At 41.5% G+C, this 25,126-nt stretch overlaps 1 protein-coding gene across 1 annotated transcript; it reads right to left on the bottom strand.

The window, feature by feature from the left end:
• Positions 1–719: 719 nt before the first annotated feature.
• COCH (cochlin) lies at positions 720–19,126 on the bottom strand. Its single transcript, XM_054400702.1, has 11 exons — positions 18,784–19,126; positions 18,659–18,703; positions 14,353–14,509; positions 7,352–7,485; positions 6,397–6,459; positions 4,999–5,043; positions 4,763–4,910; positions 3,843–3,946; positions 2,909–3,135; positions 1,609–2,125; positions 720–895 (listed from the first exon to the last, which is right to left on the bottom strand). The coding sequence occupies exons 1-11, from the start codon at positions 19,124–19,126 to the stop codon at positions 720–722; spliced, it is 1,959 nt and encodes a 652-aa protein (XP_054256677.1).
• Between the last annotated feature and the right edge of the window lie 6,000 nt (positions 19,127–25,126).

Genomic DNA, 25,126 nt, shown 5'->3' with positions numbered 1-25,126 from the left:
AGTGGTATAAGAAGCAGTAGTATCAGCTGATAGGTGAGGATCCAGATCCACAAAAAGAACTACCCTGCCTTTCAAAAATCTGTGCCAAAAGAACCAAACAACAGAAATCTGTGGTTAGAACTTAAATGTCTTTTATCATAAACTTTGCCAACCATATGGCAGTATTGTTCACAACAGCCAAACCTCAACTAGTGAAACCAGACTGTTCAGCTACAATCTGGCAGGTCTTTTCTTAAACTGCCTTGCAAAAATGATGTTGTGCAACAGGAGCACTGAAAGTGCTCCATGCTATCAGCAGAACTTCTTCAGAAGATACAGAACCTCATCGGCAAGCTATAGAAGGCTTATGGAAGAGAGTAGTACCATGTATTAAAAATATTATCTTTAACTCATAAGATGACATCTAGCAAGTGACAGCAGAAAAGTCAGAGCTGTATTGTTTCATCTGCTGATATCTGATAGCCTTAAGTGCACAATATGAGTAAGTTTAAACGTGGGGATACTATACATGTACTGAGAGGAGTAGCTGTTGGCCAAATTCTGCATTCCAGTACAACTTCTAACAAGGTCACAAGAATCCTTGACTGACTACAGAAACGAGAAGTAGCCTTTCTTCTTTCCTTATGATAGCATATACAAGGATAAAGCATTTGTATTTGGACCATTTCGGTTTCATGGTGTTTAGTTTCAATGTAGTAATATCTAACAACAGATTTTCTTTATTGTCTAGATTCCAAAAAATCTTTACAGATGCCTCTAATAATATCAGGGACCATCTGTTCCAATCCTGTGAACTCCCTAGTGAAGAAAGTATGAGATTCTTTTGGTTCAGATGCCATATCTCTCAGATCATCCAGAGGTGCCCAGGCAACACCAACAGAGAAGACTGTTATTCCTGCAATGAGGAAAAAAAAGGTAGTTAAGGACATATACAAATACAAGGAAAGCAGCCAGTTCTACATCCATTAATTAATCCTTTTCAGAAAAGGGTGTTTCAATACCTGAAGTCTGTCAAGGATTATTAGATTTTGCCACTGCAGGAATTAGAAGATCTGTCTCAAGTGAAATTCCTGAAGGAAATCTGGGGTATATTAAGAGCCAATACCTTAGCTGGTTTTGTAGTGGCACAAAAAAGTGTAGCAGTTACAACGTCAGTCCTGAAACAACACTGAGTACCATGATTTGTGCAAATGCATTTAGATCCTTTGTGTGTGCTTAGGGCTTTCAAGCATCGGCAGCCCAAAAAGCTTTTGGCCAAAACTGCTGTTGAAGAGCGGGAGTCATACAGCATTGGATGGCATCACTGATTGGAGCTTCACTACTTGGCTTTTAATTTTGAACCTACTATTTTCTCTCCTGCTTATGGAAATAAGACTGAGTGTATATTTTTTACTGATCTACCATGAGTGAGTCTCCTCATACCTGGCCCCATAGCACTGGGGATTTTTCATCCTAATGGAAAACAGTTCCATCTTACTGAATTTAAAACAGATAGGGTACTTGATTCACACACTGGGATGTAGTTACACACATTAAAATCTTAACATTTACTACACAACAGAAATAGGAGGAATCAACTTCCACCTCTTTTAGAGACACGTCATTTACCTGCTTTCTGTGCAGCGGCAGCAGGTCCTCTAACATCATCGTAAGACTGACCATCAGTCAAAACCACAAGGAAGTGTTTGTTAGGGCTGTCCTTCATCGGCCCAAACACATTTCTGGTAGTGAAGGAGATGGCGTCGCCCGTGGCAGTGCCACCACTCATGTAGCGAATGTTCCGGATGGCCAAGAGGACCTTTTCTTTCGTGGCGTAGTCTGTGAAGCTGAACTCAGTACGCTGGTCGTATGTGAACTGCACAGCTGCAATCTTGGAGCCGATGTCCGAGATCTCAAAAGCCTTTGCAACATTGCTGACGAATTCCAGCACAAGGCGGAAGTTGCTGTCTCCAATGCTGCTGGAACCGTCTATCAAGAAACCGATGTTGACGGAGTTGTAGCACGTCTTGCTACACAACATCTGCTCGTGTGAACACAGCTTTTGGACAAGAGGCTTTACGTATTTGGTGGTACCAAACCAGGTGGGCATTTGGTAAGAGAAGAAGCCGTTATTTCGACAGACAGCCTGTTTGAAAACAGAAAGCCAAGAAGTGAATATTGACACAGCAGCTGTGTGGGCAATAATCAAACATTGATGATTTGCTTTCAAAAGGAGAATAGAAATGGAGCCAGACTGGCCAGGTTTGGGGGGGGGGGGGCTGGGATTTTGCTTGTAAAGAAATTGAGGACAAACATCTGCAGCTTAAGTAGGTGAAAGTTGTAATACAGATTATTTTGTCCCATAATAAAGTCAAGCCTGCCCCTGACCTCTGGAAAACTCAAGTAATTTCACTTTATTTTTAAGAATTTTAACAACTGGAAATATTTTTTTTTGACGTGAACAAAGTCTTGGGTGCTGAATATACAGAGGATTGGAAGTTCTCTGTTTTTGCTTGTACACTCAAAATTCGGTTTCTGTGTTCTCCCTTTGAACTTGCTAAGCATTTTTTTTTTTTAAATCTGTAATTTCTTACAAATGCAGGCATACAGTTTGGTAGAAATACAGCTTCAAGTCATTTAAAGTAACATTTCTTTTTTTTTTTCTCCCTGGCACTTCTATAGGGGGGGGTTGGAACAAGATGATCCTTGTGGTCCCTTCCAACCCTGACCGATTCTGTGATTCTATGTGTAAAATACAATGTAACTGAGAAAGATCACTTATAAGAAGTGATAGCTTCCCTGCCACTTTTGAGAGACTATTTTAATTTTATATATACACAAATACATATAAAATAATTAGTTCCTTAAGTTTTTAGCATGACGTAAATTCTCTGGAATCACTGAAAAATGTCAACTGATATTCTCTTACTTTATCAACAAAACCTATGTCTTGTACCATTCCCAGCTCCTCTGTTGTGGGTTTTGCTACAGATACAATGAATACATTGACTCCAAATTCTCTGGCCACTATGCCAGCTTCTTCTATATCATCTGAGGGCCAGCCATCTAAGAACACTACAATGATCTTGGGAATTCCTTTGCGTGCTCCACTTTCTGAAGAGAAGAATTTCTGAGCTGTGTGCTTCAAAGCTTTCCCTGGTTTTGAACAGAAAAAGAAATATGAAGAAATAATGCAATTACAATTTGATACCAGTTTCCTACATGAAATTGTGCTGGATTTTGCTTATGATGACAGGTATAGTAATTTATGGTAAAAGCAAAATAGTGCCCCAGGAAATGTAATAATAAAGCTTCAGTAACCTAGAAGTTAAACACACACACCCCAACAAATCCAAACTACTCCCACCAAAAAAAAAAAAAAAAAAAATCATCCCCTCAGATAAAGCTGAGAAAGAAAACTGGCATTTTTTCATCTACAAGTCTAATAGATGGATATAAGCTGGAACCCAGGAGGTTCCACCTCAGCATGAGGAGAAACTTCTTCACTGTGAAAGTGGCAGGCTGTCCAGAATGGTTGTGGCATCTCCTCTGGAGACTTTTCAAGACCCATCTGTATGCATTCCTGTGTGACCTGCCCTGGGTAATCCTGCTTTGGCAGGGTGATTGGACTTCATCTCCAGAGGTCCCTTCCAACCCCTACCATTCTGTTATGCTGTGATATTATTGCTTGCCAAATGAACTGGAAGGAAGAAAGCTGACAAACTGCTTTAACTGATCTTGTGAAAAGCAACATATTTGGAATGTCCATGTGGCACATCTCTTATTCTAACTCTTTAAGCAGCAACTCAAGACATCACTGTTACTAGTGAAAAGCTGACTACTTCATAAACACAGAAACTCACCTGTATTAGAATTGCCTCCCCTGAATCCTAGTTCCTTTATGGCAAACAAAACTTCTTTTGCAGCAGTGAAATTTTTCAGATTGAATTCAATTTTTGGATATTCACTGTGGAAACATAAAACAGAGGCATGCAAAGTGGTTGAGATGGTTTGTGCTGTGAACATGGTCTGTCTTTCTAGTGACTACAAAAGCAAGCCTAGGTCATTAAGTCAGACACAGACATGCACTCTGCAGCTGTCTAAAAGCAAGACAGAGGAATAGACTTTAAGGATTAGAATAGAATAGAAAAACCCAATGTTAGACTAACAGATGTTTCATCTTAAAGACTTCTTTGTGCTTCCACTACTCCAGAAGCAATTGCCAAAGCAGTTAAACCTTGAAAAACTGCTACTGCTGAGAACTAGCAAACAAAGCTGTAGCTCCAAAAGATCTTTTACTAACATGTGACTTTCAGACTATTTTTCAGCCTACCAACATACATAGTGACCATTTATAATGTTAAAATATTAGCTGTAGTAACTTACAGGTTGGCAAAAGCAGTTGTGTTGTATATGCATGTAGCCATTTGTGACAATTCTCTCTACAGTTTTTGAGGAGCCATCTCTCCTTTGTAGAGTGCTTTTTGCTGTCTTACTAAGATAAGCTACAGAACTGTCAGTGGCAGAGGGGATGTTAAAAATGTGACTGCTCTCTCTATCCAAATATCAAGTATCACAGAGACAGAAGATGACTACTTTTCCATGCATTCCCACACAGTGATTTCTCAGTGTAGCACAGAGCAAACAGTGCTACAGCTGGGAAGAGTTTGCTTTCTCTTGCTATTCATCCGCCAGCACTGTGTGAATACTGTTCTGCAAAATAAAGGGTGATATATTGATTTCTCTTATTAATCAGATATGTTTTACATAGGTCTGTTCTTACCTGGCTTGCACAACTCCAACATGAGGTCCTTCTGTGCCAATCCCCAACATCATGGCTACTTTTCCAACAAAATTTTTCTGCAAATTAAATCTGCGTTGGCCAATATTGTAACTTCCATCAATGAGAAATGCAATGTCAGCTTTACAGTCTGTGAACATCCAAAATAGCTAGACTTACTTAACATCAAACAAACATCAGGATTTTGCTTTGCAGAAGTTAAATCTGTATGTTCTTACCTTTGTTTCCAGCCTTTTTATCAAGTAGCTTCTTAGGTCTTTTACCTTCAGTGAAGAAAACAGCATAGATCATTTAATTACAAGTGAACAGTCAAAAGTGAGCCAGAAAAAACTCAGACTCCAAGAATTACATTGCAATCTATCTGCAGTAAGAACTATTAAGTGGTTTAACTATTAAACCTCATAGAATGGCTTAGGTTGAAAGGGATCTTAGAGATCATCATCTCCAACCTCCCCACCAGGAGCAGGAACACCCCTCAACTAGACTCAGCTCCACAAAGCCTCATCCATCCTGGCCTCAATCACCCCCCAGGAAGGAGGCATGCACAACCTCCCTGGGCAACCTATTTCCAGAGTTCCACCACCTTTGCACTGAAGAACTACTTCCTTAAATCCCATCTCCCTCAGCTTTAAACCATTCCCCCTGGTCCTATTGCTACACACCCTTATGAAAAGTCCCTCTCCAGCCTTTCTGTAGGATCCCTTCAGGTATTGAAAGGCAGCTCTAAGGTCCCCCCAGAGTCTTCTTCAGGCTAAATGGCACCATCTCCCTCAGCCTATCATCATAGGAGAGGAGTTGCAGCCCTTGGATCATTTTTGTGGCCCTCCTCAGGACTCGCTCTAACAGCTCTGTATCCTTCTTATGATGGGGGCACCAGAACTGGACACAGTATTCCAGATGGGGTCTCACAAGAGCAGAGTAAAGGGGCAGAATCTCCTCTCTTGCCCTACTGGCCACGTTCCTCTTGTTGCAGCCTAGGGCACAATTTGCCTTTTTGGCTGCATGAGTGCATTGCCAGCTCATGGTGAGCTTCTCAGAGTTGCACTACTACTGCTTTGCTCTGTAGAGAATATTCTTTTCCAAATGAAACAGCTAACTGTGACTGTAAAGCAAACAGTCAATTCACAGACAAGATCCAAGTCTAGTATTTATACAGCACTAACCTTCACAAAAACTGATCTAGCCTTTTACTGGCAGCATTGTCTGTGGAGAAATTCACTTAGTACCTACATTTTGGCTGTGTAAGTCTTGACAGTACTTTGCTGTTGAGTAGTTCTATAAGAAGGAATGCCTTGCCTTTCTACTTGGTTGCATAATAGGAATGTTATATGAGCTCATGAACTTCTTCCTTTCTGTTATTCGTATTACTTTTTAAAATTCACTGAAGTCTTTCTTAATCTGCATGAACAGTATTGAAATTAGAATCAGGCTCCTCCATTACAAATTATTCCTTCTTTTTTGCTGATGAAAGATAGATATATATAACATAGGTTTGCATTGTATATATCTGTTTCTTTACAAATAATCAAATCCTACAAAACATGGCATTTTAGTCAGATCCATGCACTGTGGCACATCTTTTCACAGAAGCTTCCCTTGTTCCAGAGGTCTTATACCTGTAGAAGGACGTGCTGTTGATACAGATCGCCCAACTGCTTCAAGGGCTGTGTTCTTGGTACCTGTTAAAATATTGGAAGGTAAATTTCCTGTATTTCGATGGAATTACAAGTGCTTGAATAGTGCTGTATTTCTAATAATCTTTCTTCATCATCTGTCATTAGCTACTCTTGGAGTAGGAGAAGGGTCTAGATTGATCTTTGGTGCCATCCAGTATTACGCTCCTTGCTTTGCAAGTAAAAAGCCTCCCCTTTGAGCAGCTGAGTAATTGCAGCATATCTAACTGATGAGAGTTTTGAACTATGGCAGATGTTATTTGTAGCAGATACATTCAGGAGTTGATCTGGAGAGTTATATTTCACCTGTAACCTCATCAAAAGCAGCTGCAACTCCAAGCTCTTAGCTTCAGGTTGCAATGGACACTATACAAGAATTGCTAGTTTTAAAGATATTAAGGTCAATTTTAGTTGTGTGAACAATTAGAATACATTTGAGAAACATTTGTTTCCTAAATTTTAAAATAAAATGACAGAAAACATATGTTTTCGTATTTTTGAAGACACAGCAACATACATAACCAGTAAGCTCTTTACCTATGTTCATGAGGGTGGTTTAACCTTTTCAGGTGGCAGAGGATGATAACTGGTTTGCTGCCTTAGATCAGCTTAAACTGTCATGGAACAGCATTCTTAACTGCCTGCTATCATGTCATTGTGTTCTAAGTAACTGTGATCCACTTGTACATCTTGGCTTCTGCTACAGACTAGCTAGTCTAGCTGGAATAGTATTAAGTTGTGAAAAATGAAAATAAAATTAAAAGTTCAAAGTGAAAGCTTTTGCTACTACACCTCAGATACAATCACTTTGTTTATGGATAGAGGAACACTAAAGAAGTTTCCTTGAGTTCTGTTAATATGCCAAATATAGTTTAACAAATAAGTGTGATCCACCTACCAGTCACAGAGAAAGATGAAGCCCATCTAGCAAGCACCTGAGACTGGATCCCATTAGCATTTACAGCAGGGTAGTTTTCCTGTCCTGGAAGAGTCTGCACCCTTACAGCTCCTCCTGCACTGGTGATCACCCCACTGAAATACAAAAAGAGTTGTTATAAATCAGTCACCAAAAAATGCAATACAGTTATATTATCGTTAGTATACTGGGTGCTAGCCTCCGTAAGAAGAGGCAAATAGTTCTGTTCAGGCTACAAGATATAAATACATGAAAAGACTTTTTAATGAAACTATTCTGCAGAGCACCACATGGGCTTAGAAAAAGAAGTCAGGAAATTTTAGAATTCTGGCAGTGTTCAGACTGGCACAGAGGAGTGGTCTTTCAAGGACATATCAATTCCTAAAGGAAAGAGCTCCAGAAAAATGTATTTGGTAAACAGTGAATAAGTGCCTCAGAATGATTTGTCATTAAAATCTGCTTTAGTTTTCACTGCTGTTCTTTACTCCTGCAGATTTTCCAGGAACAGTTTTCACTTTCCTTACTCACTGTGTTTCATACTCCTGCCAGCAGTGCTTGACAGCAACTTTATAGAAGAACTGGCAGTGTCTTCTCTTGCCTACCTTCACTATTAATAAATCATAATTTATACCTAAGTGGTATTTTCACTCAAAACGCACACAAATTAAACAGAAAAGCAGACAGGTAAAGAAGCAATTCAGTATCTCACTGCACAGTAGCTTATGGAAAAAAAGTGTACTGTCCAAGGGCAGCAGAGGATACAGGAAGTCTTACGACATACACGAATTTCATGTAAAACATACTTAATCTGAATTGAGGTAATGAGTAGGTAGAAGCATTTTAGACCCTCATGTATCTCCTCAAAGTAAACTTCAAGAACTGTTCATCTTATTTTTTAAATGCTTTTCAAGAAGCCTGCACAGCAGAACTGATGGCTAATCCACAAAGAGACTCTTCCATACACAGAAAATGAGCCTTATGTTATAGATAACTGCAGTCAGTCATCTTAGGTAACGCAGTAGAAAGCTGGATACCAGCTCCTGTTAAAAGAAAGAGGAAGCACCAGATGAAATTTTTTCTTTTTGGTAAATGTTCCATTGTTTCTTAGAATGTGTAAGAGTAGTGAGAGATTTGACTGATGAAGAGAGCACTTTTAGCAGCATGCTGGTAAGATGTTGACTTATTTTTAAATGTTGGAGGTGAAGCCAAGTGGCTCTTCACTTAAATGGGCTTAGTTCTAAGTGAGATCAATAAGGATCAGCTAGGTAAAATCATCTAAAGATAAAAAAACGTTGTCAGAGAAATACACAAAGACTGTTTTTCCTCTTCTTGTATAATAGTGTTAAAGAGCAAAGAGAACATAGGTTTGAACATAGACTAAATGTCCTATGCCAAGGAGAGATCCCAAGCCCAAAGAAAGCACCACTGCTGCTTGGATGTTCAAAGAAGTAGGTACTGAGCTGATATGGTTTGCAGTCCAAAATATTTGCTCAGAAACTCACATGGTATATTTTTATGCTAATCATTATGCTCCTCATACATAGCTTTAGCTAGGATATCTGCTTTTTCAGCACAAGGGAGAGAGCAGAAAGATGAAGGCCTGCCATACGATGCAAGAAAATGCTTTTAACCCCAAAATTCCTCTTCCTGTGGCCAAGAGTGCTGGGTGTTAGAGCAGCTGGCATTTCCTATTGGATGATAACAATTGTCCTCTGGCACGTTAAGATAGCTAAATTACCTGAATTCCCATCTTTCCTTCCTACTACCAGCAGCTGCCAACTCCTTCCACATGAACTGCTTTTCTCCATCAATCCAAGAAGCATCCTCCTCCTTTTCTAAAGTTTGGTCTCCTACTGCTGCCCAGTTACTTGCAATCATAGAATCACAGAATCAGTCAGGGTTGGAAGGGACCACAAGGCTCAGCCAGTTCCAACCTTCCTGCCATGGGCAGGGACACCTCACACTAGAGCAGGCTGGCCAGAGCCTCATCCAGCCTGGCCTTAAACACCTCCAGGGATGGGGCCCCAGCCACCTCCCTGGACAGCCCATTCCAGGCTCTCACCACTCTCATGGGAAAGAACTTCTTCCTCACGTCCAGTCTGAATCTCCCCACTTCCAGCTTTATTCCATTCCCCCTAATCCTATCACTACCTGATAGCCTAAAAAGTCCCTCCCCAGCTTTCTTGTAGCCCCCTTCAGATACTGGAAAGCCACAATAAGGTCACCTTGAAGCCTTCTTTTCTCCAGACTGAACAGCCCCCAACTCTTTCAGTCTGTCCTCATATAGGAGAGGAGCTCCAGCCCTCTGCTCATCCTGGTGGCCCTTCTCTGGACACCTTCCAGCATGTCCATATCCCTCTTGTAATAGAGGCTCCAGAACTGGATGCAGTACTCCAGGTGGGGTCTCACCAGAGCTGAGCAGAGGGGGAGAATCACCTCCCTTGACCTGCTGGCCACACTGCTCTTGCTGCAGCCCAGGCTCTGGTTGACTTTCTGGGCTGCAAGTGCACATTGACAGCTCATGTTGAGCTTGTCCACCAGGACCCCCAAGTCCCTCTCCTCAGGGCCAGTCACTGCCCAGCCTGTATTTGTGCTTGGGATTGCCTCGACCCAGCTGCAGGACCCTGTACTTGGTCTTGTTGAACCTCCTGAGGTTGGCTTGTGCCCACCTCTCCAGCCTGTCAAGCCAGTCACCAATATAGAGCTGTGCATGGTTTCATGCCAGCACCCTCTGGCACCCTAGGCTGTCCTTCTTCTGTCTCCTCTTCACCACTATTGACTTTGGCAGGAAGGAAGCCTCTGCAGCTGAAGCAGGCACTAAACCAAAGTTTCCGTGGGGATCTACAGCTGCTCAGAAATCCTTCTGCCCAGACAGCTTCTGTCAATATTCTGGTAGCAAATACTAGGACATCTTGGAGGCCATTTGAGTTTGTGGTCACTTTGTGGCTGGCTTGGTAATACCATGATATGCTTTTGTTATGCTTGAGTTCTGGAACCCTAATGCTTAATTAGAAATAGTTCTACCCTGTGACTAAGTTAGGAAGGTTGTGGAAAAGTTTACATGCTTATTTAGCATCTTAAAACTAGCACACTGGGCTAGGTTTCTATTTAGTGGAATTGGCACTAGAACAGAACTGCACAAGCTGAGAACCTAGTCCTTCATTTGACCTTCTGATTATTAATCCAATTAATCACTCAGTGGTAGATTTAACTCCATGCTTATGCCTACATAGTGTCAGCCTGGTTCTCCGTTCTTTCCCCAACAAATGAATCTTTTATTCTTCTGCCCAGAAAAAGAAAAATATTAAATAAATACTCTATTCCCTGAGAGTAATTACAGACAAAATAAGGAGACAAAAGCCAAGTATAACAAACTAAAACAAGCAGAAAGCTTATTCATCTGTAGTATATGGAATTATCCCTACCTGCTTAATTCGTTACATTCATTACATTGTGGTTTTTCCTGTTAATTGCCTCACAGTAATGGAACTACTCATAGGAATAAACATTATGTGGTTTATATAAACTTAAGTCTCAATTTGGATCTACTGCACAAACTGGAGTGTATGTGAAAAGGGGAACTGATCCATGCTCACACGATTATTTTCACTTTAAAGAGTAAACAAGAGCTGTTCCCCAGCCTGGAGCTTCTTGAAAGAGTCTGGCTGGCTGTTCTCTATAGCAGCAGTCATTGTAGCGGCACTGGCCTGGTACTTCGCAGTACTTACCATATGGAGCTATACTGCACTCACCTTGCAGTGCATTTGAGGGTAGACCTAGTTTTAAACTAGATGTGGTCGTTTCAGTTATTTGGAAGACAGTGTTTAAATTCTCAAAGCGCATACCTAGTTACAGCACAGTAACAGCAAATTACGTTGATTACCCATTGGCAATATCTTCTTGGAGCTACTTTGACACCAGTGTAGAGTTTAACCATTGCAATACAGAGCAAGAAGGAGCAGGTACTTCATATATTTCTATTGGATTTTGCAGCATGCACAGAAATTAGATGAGAACTAAAGAGCTACCACCTCTCCTTCATTCATCAATTCTTTTCTACCAGGACTAACATTTGAAGTTGCGAATAGTTGCAGTAAAACCAACTAAATATTAAGCAGTGAATACTGTTCTGAACACATGAAACCAACAGGACTAATAGCCCCCAACAGAAAGGTAGTCTTCAGAGAACAACAGTTCTCCTGAAATCTTCACCTGAGTATAGGTGAAGATTTTTCACCTATATTCTGCTTTTTCAAAATGCTTTGCTACAGTTTATCATATTTCAGAAGACTTGAACACTGTTAATTTACCTCCCTAGTGGAAGACACTGATTAAAAGGATGAGTATATTTTAGTCCTTGTTAGAGCCCTCATTGTTCCCACAATCCCTGTGGAGACAGACAGTTAGATGCAGGTTTTAGTAACAGGTGCACATTTCACAAACAATATAATGTATATTGACACTCACTATTGAAAAGCATGGATTTTTTTTCCATATTCCTATGCTGAGCTGGAGAACAACAAACCACAGTTTATGAGGTACAGACTTCAATGAACAGCTTTATTACCTCAAGGAAGACTGTACAAATCTTGAAACCTGCATCTTCCATTTCTTGTACCTCCTGCTTTTGTAAAATTGTTCCCCAGTTGTAACAGAACCAAGTCCCATGAGCTTTCTTGGTGTGACTTCTCCAAGAGTCACAGTGGCCACTGGCATGGGAGGTTCAAGACCACCACCTAATTGAACTGGAAAGTTGCAAAAGTTCCTAATCAAAATGCTCAAGTCTTCAGTCTCTGAAAAAGGTCTTTATAGTGAGAGCTTTTATACCTCTAAGTAAAGACATCTTTGGCAACCAGCAAAGAAACAGAATGTTAAAATAAATGACTGCATTACTAAATCCAGATATTGTCTTAGAAAAAAGACACAATGGAAAGAAGACTCTTTTCCTCTATAACCTTTTCAAAAAAATACCATTTGTACAGACATTCTTCCACAATCATTTTATATATTCCTAAACTAGGAAATACAAAGAACTGAAATTTAATTTTTTTAAACACTCATGAAGGCCCTTAAAATGCCCAGAATGGCAGCATTATTTCATTTTACAGAATGATCAAAAGGAAGCCTGTTCAAGATTGATATAAAACACAGAGATGTGTAATTGTCTTTGAAACTAACTCTTAAGCTTTAAAAACAAATATACAGAAACCACCACAATACCTTCAAGTTCTTTCTAGCTGCCCCTCATAGTACTGTCGCTATTAGTCTATAGCATTTGAGACATTCCAGTTTCGGTTCAAATTCCTTCTTTAAATCAAATAAAAAAAATAGTTTGGTTTAGTTTATTTCAGAGGTTATTATAAAAAATAGCCTGAATTTTGAAAGTCTTGTCAAAAACTGTGATATATAACAACTTTCTGCAGCTTTTCTGCAAAGGCAGCAGTATTCTTATCCAGAATACATGAATAAGATGGTATGACTTTTTTGTTTGTTTAACTGTAGTTTATGTATACATTAGCATAAATGTACCTAGGAGCTCAATGAAATTAGCTCTAAGTTCAGTGACACTTAGAGAAATCCTGGATAACTTCTTGCGCAATCCACAAATGCTAATGAAATCCTCATGGGAATAGGACATTTAAAAAGGTCTCTGTAATATAGTATACCTCAACATAGTGATTTGCAGCAAGAATAACTCTTGAAACCAACTCAATTTAGATTAAATGCATGATGAATTCTTCCTTTTGAATATATTCAGAATACTTAACTATAAAATTCTCAATTGGGAAAAAAAAATGGGCAGGATAATCTAGTCTGTACTTTTGCTTCAAGATAGGATCAATTATAGTTATCTGTTCTAGACAAATGGATGTCTGGTTTTGGAAGCTGCACTGTGTTGCAGTTCCTGTAACATGCAAAGCTATCTAGTCTCTGTCCTTACTGTGAGACTTATCTTCATGTCTAATCCAAATTTCTGCTCCTAAAATATCAGTCCTATTGTAAGTCATAACACATTACAACATCCTCAATCTACTTTGTGGTAGGAAGCATACTGTGAGAGGTGTAAGTGAACAAGTACCATATTGTACAGCCAGTTCATAGATGAAGTTCAAAGTCTTCCTTTAGTAACCAAAAGCTTTCTTAAAGTATTAAAGCGTGAAACTCCCTGTAGACTGCCAGGAATCAGAACTGGTTTTGTCCAACATTTCCTTACTAAAAATTGATCTGAGAATTTACCTTGCAAGGAAGTAATTAGATCTTTATCCTTCCTCAAAAAACTCAACCTAAAAAACAACCTCACATCACTTCAATAAGCTATCTGCCAGCCTGTTTTTCTTTCCCTGTGGAATTATTATTGCTTTTCTAGTGACCTCTATTTATCATGGCTTCTTTGCATGTTTTTCTTGGTCTTTATTTTTCTGTTTGATACAGAAGTGAATTCAGCTATATATTGGCCTAATTAAGAGACCATTCTATAGACTAATGCCGAGCAAACAACTGTAGGAGAAATGCTGCAATAAAAGCACAACACTGATTAAAAGTAATAGTCTATAAACCACATTCAGTCACATCACAGGCAGGTCTGTTCACATTGGAGCTTAAACTTTAACAATTTAATTTACATGGTATTTTTTCTTCAAGTCAGAAAGTGAATCTGACTTTACTCTCCAAGTAGTTACTATTTACACTGCATTCTTCTATGTCTACCAGTAACACAAATAATCTTACAGTAACTGTCCTCTACTGCTGTGATACTTCAGAGAAAGTTAATAGTGTTTTTTGGGAAAAACTCAGATAAATCGCAAGCCACTTGGCCAACCTTTTCTTCCTTATTCTCACTTCTCCTAATGACATTCCATTGAGTTAATATATTGACTCCCAATGTCCAGAAATCTCTTTATTGTGATGACATCAAAAGGTTAACAGTGGCAAAACTATATAAACTTGCTTAACATTGATTAGGAGTCAGATATATGACTTACCTGTGTATGGCAGCTCCACAGACGCTGGAAAGAGAGGCATAAACTCCATCCCCAAAAACATAAAATTGCCACAAAGGACAGTTGGCTGGGCAGAGGACATCTGCTGTCTCCTTTCTAAGGTCAAGTCCTCTTGTAAAGCATGTGATAGCAGTGGAAGCTAAAGGAAAAAGAAGAACATATGACCTGAAAAAAACTGAGGGCTTGCTGTTGGTTTTTTTTTTTATCTACTATTTTCAAGCTTAAAGCAAAGTTTTATTTTGAAATTAGGTACAGTGCTTCATCTTCTGCTTCAGTACATCTGTAAAGATATTGTTGAAGCTCACAAATGTACTGTTACAACAAGGAAGAACACATTTTAAAATTAATTATGAGGAATTGTGGAAGGAAAGGGTGGAAAGGGTTAAAGAAAGAACATCAAAATAATATCCAAGGAATATTACTGGAGGAAAAGCCATTTACATCTGTGATTTTACTGCTGAGACAGAAGAGTTAGGGGAAGACCTTTGAGTGCTGGTGGAACACAAGAGTGGTCACCACTCTACAAGAGAAATTAAATTATTGTGGCATCCCTACAGAAACGTCCTGCCATATGACATCTATTAATCATTTGGGAAACTGAATCTTCTCTCCAGTGGCATTCATGAAGCAGGTTGACAGCAGCATTTTGCTCAGTTGCTGCAATAAATCATGCTGAAGCCAATGTAAAAAAACCCAAACATCTCCTTGTTCCAGTAATATAGCAACATCTGGAACATTCATGTCAACTCACTGTAACAAAGTTTACTTCATCATCATTGTGCAAAGGACTGTCAGATTCACCCAGTGAGACAAGCTATTTGGTCAGCTGAGGCACAAGACTTCTTCCACATAGAACTCTGGCTTTGGTTGTTTTTTTTTTCTTTTAAGAGTAGCTTCTGAAATGATCATCAAGCTTTCATTATGCTTGCATGTGTGCACTGAAGGTGTGCAGCCACAGCTCTCTACTAGTATACAATTCTGATAGGCAAACTGGTACTTTTTCTTTTGCAAACTTAGAGGTCGTTATCTTGGTTACTTGCTACCATTCTTGTACTACATAGGACTGCACATTCAACTCTTCTGGTAGCAAAGTAAAACAGGCTAGAGGCTGTCGTGATCCTTGTCTATACTGTGAGAGAGGCTTCCAAGGGAAGGAAGTAAGCTGCTGCTATGTCAGCTGAAGCACTCAGGTACTATAGACAGAAGCCTTAGTCCTTTGTTGTTGATTTGGATCAGCACAGAGCTAAAACACTCCCTTTGAGGTAAATTATGTTAATTAAAAAGCCACAACTTCATTTTGGTTTTCTGTGTAGGTAGATGCAGTACTCTAAGCTATAATTCTATAACTGAGACTAACAGTAGGAGTGGTTGGTACAGCTTCAAAATAAGTACATGATACCAAAATTAAGATGTGGGATATCAGCCCTACAGTGGATTTGATACATTAATACATTAACTAACAAGGAAGAATAATCAGCTGTCCAATTCATAACTACATGTAGTCCATATTAATCTGGTCTGAGTACTGGAGAATGTAGAATAGGTCTTTACTAGCTTACATGAAGTGTTGGAAAATGATTGGTGTGTAAGATGTTACTACTAAAACTGAAGAAGGTGTTTTTAGTCTGACCAAGATACTTCATTATAGCAGAAACCACTAAAGAGATATATAGATAGATGGTGTGAGACAAAACTCGTGTTTTAATCACTAATTTAAGAATGTAAACAGTGGCAATGGAAGCATTTCTCTGTGATACAGTACTTTAAATCTGTGTATCTTTGGAAGGAGGAAAGATAAGCTTGTAACTGACAGGAAGGGACTCAGTCCTAGACTGCTATGCAGTCTGTACTCTGATGAAGACTAGAGACCCAAGTTACAGAACATAAAATTAGGCCTTCAGAACTGTAATAAAACGACCATCATCCCATTCTCCCAAGACACATGCTCTTTAACCCTCCTAGAAACACACTACATCAGGGTACACCATAAAAACAAAGACAAACTGTATTTCTTCCTCATTTAAGCCATATTTAAAGGTAGGGATGAACGTCTTCTATCACTGTTGACCTAAAAAAGAAAAAAGAAGCAGCGGCTCACTTCTCTCAAAATAACCATCTGATAACCATACTTTCAGTCATTTCATCAGTTTCCATCCCTTTGGTGTCTCATGCCATGTACTCTGATTTGCCCTGAATAACCATTTCTTATGCCCACTTATAGGAGTTACCCATTTTTGACAGAGTCATGAATTTAAAAGACTCTAGAAAAATTAAATCCACAGCCAAAATCTGAGCTTTTCTATTCCTGAAGTTTCCATGCATTGCTTTGGGAAAGCAGAGTTTGTGTAGGACAAAAAGTAAAATCCTATGTACATTACAAAAAAAATTTTGAAGATTCCCAACAGTGAGATGTTTTGAGTCATAGAGAAGTACATTCTTATTATGCTTCTTATTCCTCTTGGTATTGAGTATTATTTCTTCATAAAACACGAAGATTTGAGGTCTTTATCTTGGATATTTAAACAAGCCTGCTCTTTGTATCTTACACAAAGAATGTCCCCACAAACCTTATTCATACTAGAAAAAAAAAAAAAAGACAGACATCCTGGTAGAACTGTGCCTACTTGTTTTGGAAAGCACATTCACAGACTGCAGACTAATTAATGTAATCATAAACATGCATCCTAGACAAGAGCAATAGGATTTTAAATGTAAAAAAATAAATCTGGTCATGGATAAATCATTAATTTCAATTGAAAATTGCCCTTTTCTGATCAATTTAAGGTCACTTACCATCACATGCCACTGTTCATTCACCCATACAGTCTCATGTGTGGTAACTAAAACTGTTAAACTCAGCAGTATTTGAGTAGCTATTCCTCATTTCACAGGAGTATAAGGAAAGGTATAAGCCCTTTTAGATCTCCCCTAATATTTATGAGCCTAAATGCAGTAGATTTGAGGAAACTAATGTTCTTTCATTACTTTGAGCAACAGAATTCAAGCACTTTTCTTGGAAAAGTTTCTTCTAGCTTCTAGTTCAATAAGCAGACGCTACCAAATTTAGGCTCACAATAATGGTTCAGAGACACTGTCTTACAGTGACTGTTCACATTTTCTGTCACATCCTAGTACCAGTACTCCATTTTGACATTATTCCCTTAATGTTATTTCACCTGTTTCTAGATACCTTCAAATTACAATGGCTTCTTCTCCAACCGTGGGGAAAAGCAGGACAAAAAAAATTTTCACTTATTTCCTGACAGATTGTTGGCACTTCATCCATAATGCACCTGTAAAATAAAACATAAAGTGGAGGTTTTCCATTGCTGTGCCTTTTTTCTCCATTTTTAGCCACAGCACTATTGTGGCATAGTAGCTATTATCAGTTTAGCACAAAAGAATGTTCCAAATGCTTGAATACAAAGCAAGGAGCAAATTCTGCTTCCTAGTGACTATGAAATCCTGAACAACCATTCAGAAAAAACTTGAAATCACTCACCTTCTGCAAGTCAGGCTGTGTCTAGAAGCACATTCTTCTGGAGGTTCCTGCCTTCCCTTGGTGAAAGGCTTCGCTGGAAAGGGCAGACTAACTGCTTGCATCCTTCTGGCCCTTTCTTTCTTCAACTGCTTCCTATGGCTTCTGGTTCTCATGGGTTGACTCTGGCTCCTGGAGAGCCCACTCTCTAGCAGCGGGGATGCAGTCCAATAGGGCACGGTGCCCTGCCTTGCTACAAATCTTAAGTATGTTCTTTTCCTTGCCAGGTCAAAATTATGGCACACCAGGTTGAATAAGTTTTTAATCAGTTCCGTAGTCGAAAGTATGCTGAAGATCCTCCAATTACCAAGCACTGCGTGAGTGCCTTTACAACACACACACACACACACACTCGGACTCACTCTTGCTATCAGCACTCCCTTCGAAATGAATGCTTGTCTGCCTCTTCAACCTGTGCCAGAAGGGAGTTTAACCCCCTTTCAGAAGTGTTCCCGGACGTTCTCTGTGCCCTTCTGCAGCTGACTGCGGGGCCACCTCTCGAGGTTCCCCGACATGGGAGTCCTCCTCGGCAGCCCTGCAGCTCGCACCGCTTCCGAGGGCGGCCCGCCCGCGGCAGTGCCTGCACGCCACGGGGCGTCCGTCGGGGATTCCCAGCGCAGCTGGACGCGCCGAGGTAACACCAAGCCGGTACCCGCACACCGGCGGCCCCAGGTGGGAGGGGACAGACAGACACAGTGCAAGGGGAAAACTCCCCGTGAGAATGTGAAGAAAGGAGGGCTGCCAACTCACCCGAGCCGTCGCTCCCGCGCACGGGGCTGGAGAGCAGGAAAGCGCCTGCGAACAGACAGGGAGCGGGTCGGGGCGATGCTCTGCGCCCGCCCCGCTGGCCCCGAGCCGCTCCCCGTGGTACCCACCGAGGAGAAGGGGCGTGAGCCACATGGCTGCGGGGCCCGCACCCTGCGGGAGTCGAGAGCCTAAGCGCACAGCACAAGGCAACCCTACCGCCGGCTGCCGTCCTCTCCGCACTGCCACAGCACCAGCCGCCGCGCCCTCTTTAAACCTCTCCCGGGGCGCATGAGCACTCGAACGGGCGAGGGTGGCCGGGGTGGGAGGGAAGGAGGGAGCGGACACGGGGCTGGGCGGCCCCATCGCTCGGTGAGAGCCGGCAGGTGCTGCCGTCCCTCCCCCGCCGCCCCCCGCCTGCTTCTTCCACCGGGCGCAGCCCAGATCCTCAGCGAACGGCGCCCGAAAGCTCATTTAAGCAATGGGTTCAAGCAATTCACTCCTCTTCCCGGTACCTCACCGACTGCAAACAGGCAGCGGAGTCGTAGGGATGTCTCTGTCGTTTGTCCAGCCAGATCTATGCTCCTCTATTTCCCCTCCACCTGCAGCTTTTCAATACATTGTTTCAGGTATCTTTATTATTGTTGTTATCGAATACCTTATTTCAGGTATCTTTATTCCAGATATCTTAAAAAGTGCCAGTGAGCCGTCAGTTACTTCGCCACAGCACCTGGCCGGTCTTTATTCGAAAGTGTCTGAAAAGACAGATCTTTCACGAGTACTAAAGCAGCTCACTCTGTTCTCGCCCCCGGCCCCACTCCAGGGCGGACAGCACTGCCGAGGGCAGGGCGGCCGGTCCCCCGGGGCCGCCACCCCTCGCCCACCGGCCCCATGCCCGCCTGGAGAAACCGCAGCGGTGCTGTGGCCTTAACTCGTCCCGCTCGGAACTGCCCAGAAGAGCTGGGGGATTTAAACCTAATACAGTCTTTCGAAGAGATAAAAATACCCTAACGAGCATGATTGTATCTTTTGGGTTTGGTCTAAAATGTTAATATAAATATGACAGGTAGCTACCTCGTTTAAACAAAACTTCGCTTAGATTAAGAAACCCCGCAAAAAACCAAACAAAACTCAAACAAAAATCGAACCCCAAACACCCGCAAACAAAACCCCCAAAAGACATTCCCAAAAAAAACAAAACAAACAAAATCCAACCAAAACAACAAACCAAAACCGAGGCAAACCCAAACCCCAAACCCAGACAAAACTAAAAACCTGAAACAACAAAACCCCCAACCAACCAAAAAAAAAAAACACCAAAAAAACTCAAAGCACACAAAAAAACCCACCAAAACCAACCCAAACGAAAAGCCAATCAAAGAAAAAAACTCCACTTTGGAGCCTGCTTCTTTTTCACAGTTCAATGCATACGTGTGTTTAGTGCGTTAAGTAGTGGATGGCACGGGTGTGAGATGCTCAGCTCACGAATGGGTGGGAGGAGAGGCAGGAGTGCATTTATTTGAACAAATGCCTTAAGATCGTGTTCTTTGCTGGCTGCCGACATCCGCTATTTAACTTCTTCTGAAACAGAAATAAACTTTGAAATACAAACTTTCAAAATGCATGGGAATTAGCCTGTTAGCGGATTTCCCGGGACAGAAAATGAAGTGCAGACAGCTCCGGGAGCGAGCGGGTGTGAGCAAAAGCTGCCGGCTTTTGAGAGGCAGCTGATCAGTGCAATTCGCTTTAGGGCCTTTTTGTGGTTTTTAATAACCAGACGCATAAAAATGTGCATTGTGAAATATATCTTCTTATAATTGAACATAAATATATCTGAGAAATATGCGATCCGTTCAGAGATTATGCCACCCAGAATGCAGAATAGGAAGCACGACCGGATAAATTCTTCGTAATGGTTTTTTTTTTCGGAGTTTAATTCAAGCACAGCGCAGAAGCGATGAGAACACGATCCCACCCCACCCCTCCAGCTTTGATCGTCCCAGATTTTTATGCATCCCACACAGAGTAAAGCTAGCGATGCTTCCTTCCTGACATGGTCTTCTTTTCTGGGAGCGTCTCAAATGCAAAATTATTTAAGGCAGTTGGTGTAGATGTCAGAATTTCTGCTGGCGTTTCTCTCGGCTTCTCCGCATCCCGGGAGCTTTTCAATGAATTACTGATGGCAAGCAGACTCCCTTTTTAAGTAGGAGTTCACCCGAGGGGATCAATCATCTTTCGCCTTCGGTGATCAGTGGTTGCAAATGGCCCCTGAGCTCTCCTTTCCCTGAGGTTTCTCTCACCGATGCAGAGCTACTGGGTATTTTTCAGAAATGGTTCACACTTTCTGGGCAGTCCTCTCTTCACGGCTTTCTTAAAACTTGCTCTGAGAGTTTAGAGCTTGCTTAGAGCTTGCTCTCCTAGAGCATAGAGCTTGCTCCCCAATAGAGAGAGAACAGGGATTGCTTAATTTTTATTTTTTAAATTAAAAATTCTGGGAAGCCAAACGGCGCGTTAGAGAAGATGCCCGCTCCCTGGCCAGCAGCGCCGACGGCCCCGTTATCTTCCGGTCAATGGCAGTAAAGCGGTGTCTGCTCCGCTCCTTTCTCGTTGCTGGCCGCTGGCCGCTGGTCGCTGCCCTGACAGCCGAGCTCTAGGAGGCCGGCAGCAAGGCGGAGCTCAAGGCCAGCCCGACAAGGTGGGAATGCATTGACTTCTCCTAGGTTTATCTTATCAGGTGCGTGCTGCAAGCTGCGTGCCACAGAAGCTGCTTTTACACAGGCTAATGTGGTTTGCCGCAGTCAAATGTCCCGGGAACGTCTTCTTCCGCAGATTGAGGGCAAGTCAGGAGGATCAGGGAGAAACATCCCATTTATCCTGAGAAATACGGGAAATGCCTGAACCGAGGGACACTGGCTGCCATACCATACTGCCCCACAGAAACCTCTCTGTCCTTTGTGTGAAGATCAAAAAGGACACAAGAAGGTACTAATTAAACTTCCAGCCCTACATACCACTGGATAAATGCCCCTCTCCTTGCAGTTCACTCACTGGGAAAATATACCCATCCTCATTGCAGTCCTCCTTTCCTTCCTCTTGACATTTTGCTTTTCTCTGGTTCCTTTAATCTTCTAGGGCTTTGTGTTTCTGCTTATCCCTGCATTCCTTTCAGACCTATAATGCTTTTCTATACACTTTCTTCCCAAAGGCTACTTAATTCATCCTCCAAAATTGTTTTCATTGACTTTATGTTTAAGAGGTACTGAGCTGTGCTTCAATTTTTTGGTTTGAAACTAAAATGCCTTGGGAAGGGCATTAAGGTGTTGTTAGGAATACCAGTATGAGACAGGCAAACTGATGTGAGGCTGGTGGAGCAAGCGTGCGTGCCTGGCTCTGGGCAGACACCTGTAGCAAGGCTGTTTGGTGCCTTAGTAGAGATAGCCCATTTGAAGGAACCTTAGTGGGGATGTGGCAAACATCACAGTGCTTGTGAACACAGCCCTTTTTCAGACATCGCTGGGCTTGATTTGTTAATCACACTGTCACCTTAGTTAGGCTTCTTTATGAAACACAGTTTTTGTTTTGTTCCCAAATTACCAGCTTGTTAATAAGTCAAACAGCAACATACTCCGGAAAAATGCACAGAATGGGCAAAAGGAAGCAAATGAATGGTGGAAGCAGTACCTAAAGCAAAGACTGAATAACACCAGACTTTTTGGTACTCCTTGAGCTGAGTGGCTACAGCCCTGCCACAGTGTCTGGCAGGAGAAATGCTTGTGTAATAACATGTCCATCCATATATACATATATATGGTATTAAGCAGCATCAGAGTGCAGGCTGGAGCACTGGAGCTCTGTCACCATTCCTGTTTCACTCTTGAAATATTCCTTGGCAGCTCTTTGGCCCTCATCACCCACCAGGCCCCCAGCCAGGGCTCAGCACAGGGGTTACACCAGCCCAGAAACTGCATCATCATCTTTTTGGAGGCAAAGAGTTCTCACACGTGGACATGTACCAAACCATGGCAGTTGGCCAAGGCCCACTGAGGTGCCTCAGCAGGGACTGCAAAGGCAGCAGGCACCTCGCTTGGCATTGCACACCCTGGAGCCCTCTCCAGGAAGGCTTTTCTGCAGCAGGTTTTTAACCACAGCCAGAAGCAGTGCAAAAACATCCTCTAATGCACTAGCCTAGTAGCTCAAGCACTGAGGTATTCCAGGAGCTTCATGCAGTTCTCTTCTTTCAAGAGTTCAAGCATCACTGCTAGCAAACAGTTCTTGATGGAACGGACCCTCCTCATCTACCTGCAGTTTATACATTGTAGATTAGCAATTTATTTTATACAGTAACTGCAGAGTTCCACGAAGAGGGACTGGACTTGAGTCTGCCTCCTTTCCTATCAGAGCTTTCCCCATGAAGGGGCAGAACACCAGCCACTCGTGTTTAGTGCTGAGCTCACCTCTGCTGTGTCCTGGCACACACTTTCCAGATTAACCTGAAGGCTGTTCTTAGGATGACCTCTGAAGAGAAAATATTTTTTTAAATAAATTTTCATGCATGTTTGTTACTGTGAATTCTATTACTGTGTCAATTTAAATTATTATCCTACATGCTTCACTGACATGAAGATAAAAATGAAACTTGGGGACAAAATAATAACGATAAAGGCAAACAGATTAAATTTAGGCCATATATGAATTTTAAAAAGACATATGAAACTGAAATGATTATTTGCAAAATAGATAATGACTCTAGATTAATCCTTGAATGCTTAGCTTGGGATCTTGTGAAAACCTTGGCTAGCCCAGAAGTGTATTTCTATTAACATTTCCCTGTGTGCAAGCACTTAAGTGATTAATAAAGACAAGAATGGTGCCATACTTCTATCTGCTGACCATTTGTGCTTCTGTTTCACTTTGGGCAGCAATGACATTGTGTGCAGGAGCAAACTGCCAGTTAGAGCATCTTTTTTCTTACACTGTCTTTGGGATGAGACCCAAGGTGTGGTTTCTGGAAACAGATAATAACTTCAAATAATTTTAAATCCTGTTGCTGCAGCTAGCACTTCCAGTTTGAGGGCTCACCCATCTGTTCAGTAAAGAGGCCAGAGGTAGTGCTTCCTGCACTTTTCAGAGAAATATGTAGCTTTGGGTAAGTGTGGTGCATTTTTCTGCTTCTTATAAACATTATGTTAATCCTGAATGGGAAGTGCCTGCTCAAAGCCTTCCTGTAGTCATATGGCTGTTATTGAACGTGTGGCTTCTGTTATTCCTGGCTCTGCAGTGGGTGAACATGCTGTTCCTTCCACTTCCTTTGGTAATGGTCATCTGCACATTTTGAGGGTAATCCAGGGCACCGCACACTGCAACCATTCTTAAAAAACATGAATTCTCCATCTTTCCTTCATGCACACTTACATTTGCACACAATATTTGCAAGGCTTCATAAATGGAAAAGACGTTTTCTGATTAACTTTATAAAGTGAAGGTACAGTGAATTCAGTTTGTCCACTTTAAACCCTTATTTTCAGAGCAGAACGGAACAAACAGTATCTCGGGGTTAGAATTTGAATTGATGTCTTTTCTCTTGACTGTGGTGAAGGAAAAAAAATTGTAAAGATGCACAATGTGCAAAGACCCTCTGTGACAAACATTTATTGTTATTCCAGAGAAGTACATGTTGCTAAATCTAACCAGTCTCTGGCTATTTTGACAAGCAGAGACGCAACACTGATGGACTGCCCAAAATCAAAATCGTGCTAAAGCTTTTGTAAGTCTTTTACATTTCATTGGGGTCTTTGGATGTCATTAACTAGTAAAAGTCTCACCTACGTATAATTTGTTCATTTTAAAACACAAACAAAACATGGTTTTACTAAGTATAATTTAATCATCTAGAAGGCTGGTTAAAGAGAGACACCAATTTCTAGAAAGAACAGCTGTTGAATCACCTTTTATTAGAATGTTTTGCTTATAATATTTTTAGCAGCATTTTAATAGCAGCTAAGTAAACAGATTTATGATATCCATGCACCATCATATCTTTATTTAGTACTGAGATTCTGATAATCATAGAATCGTTTGGTTTGGAAGTGACCTCCAAACGTCATCTAGTCCAACCCCCCTGCAGTGAGCAGGGACATCCTCCACTAGATCAGGTTGCTCAGAGCCTTGTTGAGCCTGACCTTGAATATCTCCAGGGATGGGCCCTTGTGGCAGCTCTGACTGCCCCCTCACAAGCACCCAAGGCCAAGACTTGCTAGAAGCTGATAAAGATCAGCCAGATGCCCCCAGACAATAGCTGGCACCTCCGGGCCCAGAAGTTCCTTTGTTTATTTGGAGAACTCAGCCCTCCAGTGCTTAAGAAATAGATGAGCAGTACGCACTGGACAAGGGTATAAATGGAGTTCTGCTGTGGAGAGGGTTTGTGGCAGTCAGATCTTCTCTCCTTAGCAGGGGACCTCACTCCCTGCCTCTTGG

The sequence above is a fragment of the Indicator indicator genome, chromosome 4 (assembly GCF_027791375.1).
Source record: "Indicator indicator isolate 239-I01 chromosome 4, UM_Iind_1.1, whole genome shotgun sequence".
NCBI classification, from domain to species: domain Eukaryota; kingdom Metazoa; phylum Chordata; class Aves; order Piciformes; family Indicatoridae; genus Indicator; species Indicator indicator.
This window is presented reverse-complemented; position numbering and strand designations above follow the sequence as displayed.

Coding starts and splice junctions, on each gene's coding strand:
- COCH (XM_054400702.1), bottom strand. CDS start 19,126: ATGAGCTTTCGGGCGCCGTTCGCTGAGGATCTGGGCTGCGCCCGGTGG. Junction 3,947..4,762: donor GTTGGAGTTGTGCAAGCCAG/GTAAGAACAGAC, acceptor ATGTTTCCACAG/TGAATATCCAAAAATTGAAT. Junction 896..1,608: donor TGCCGCTGCACAGAAAGCAG/GTAAATGACGTG, acceptor TCCTCATTGCAG/GAATAACAGTCTTCTCTGTT.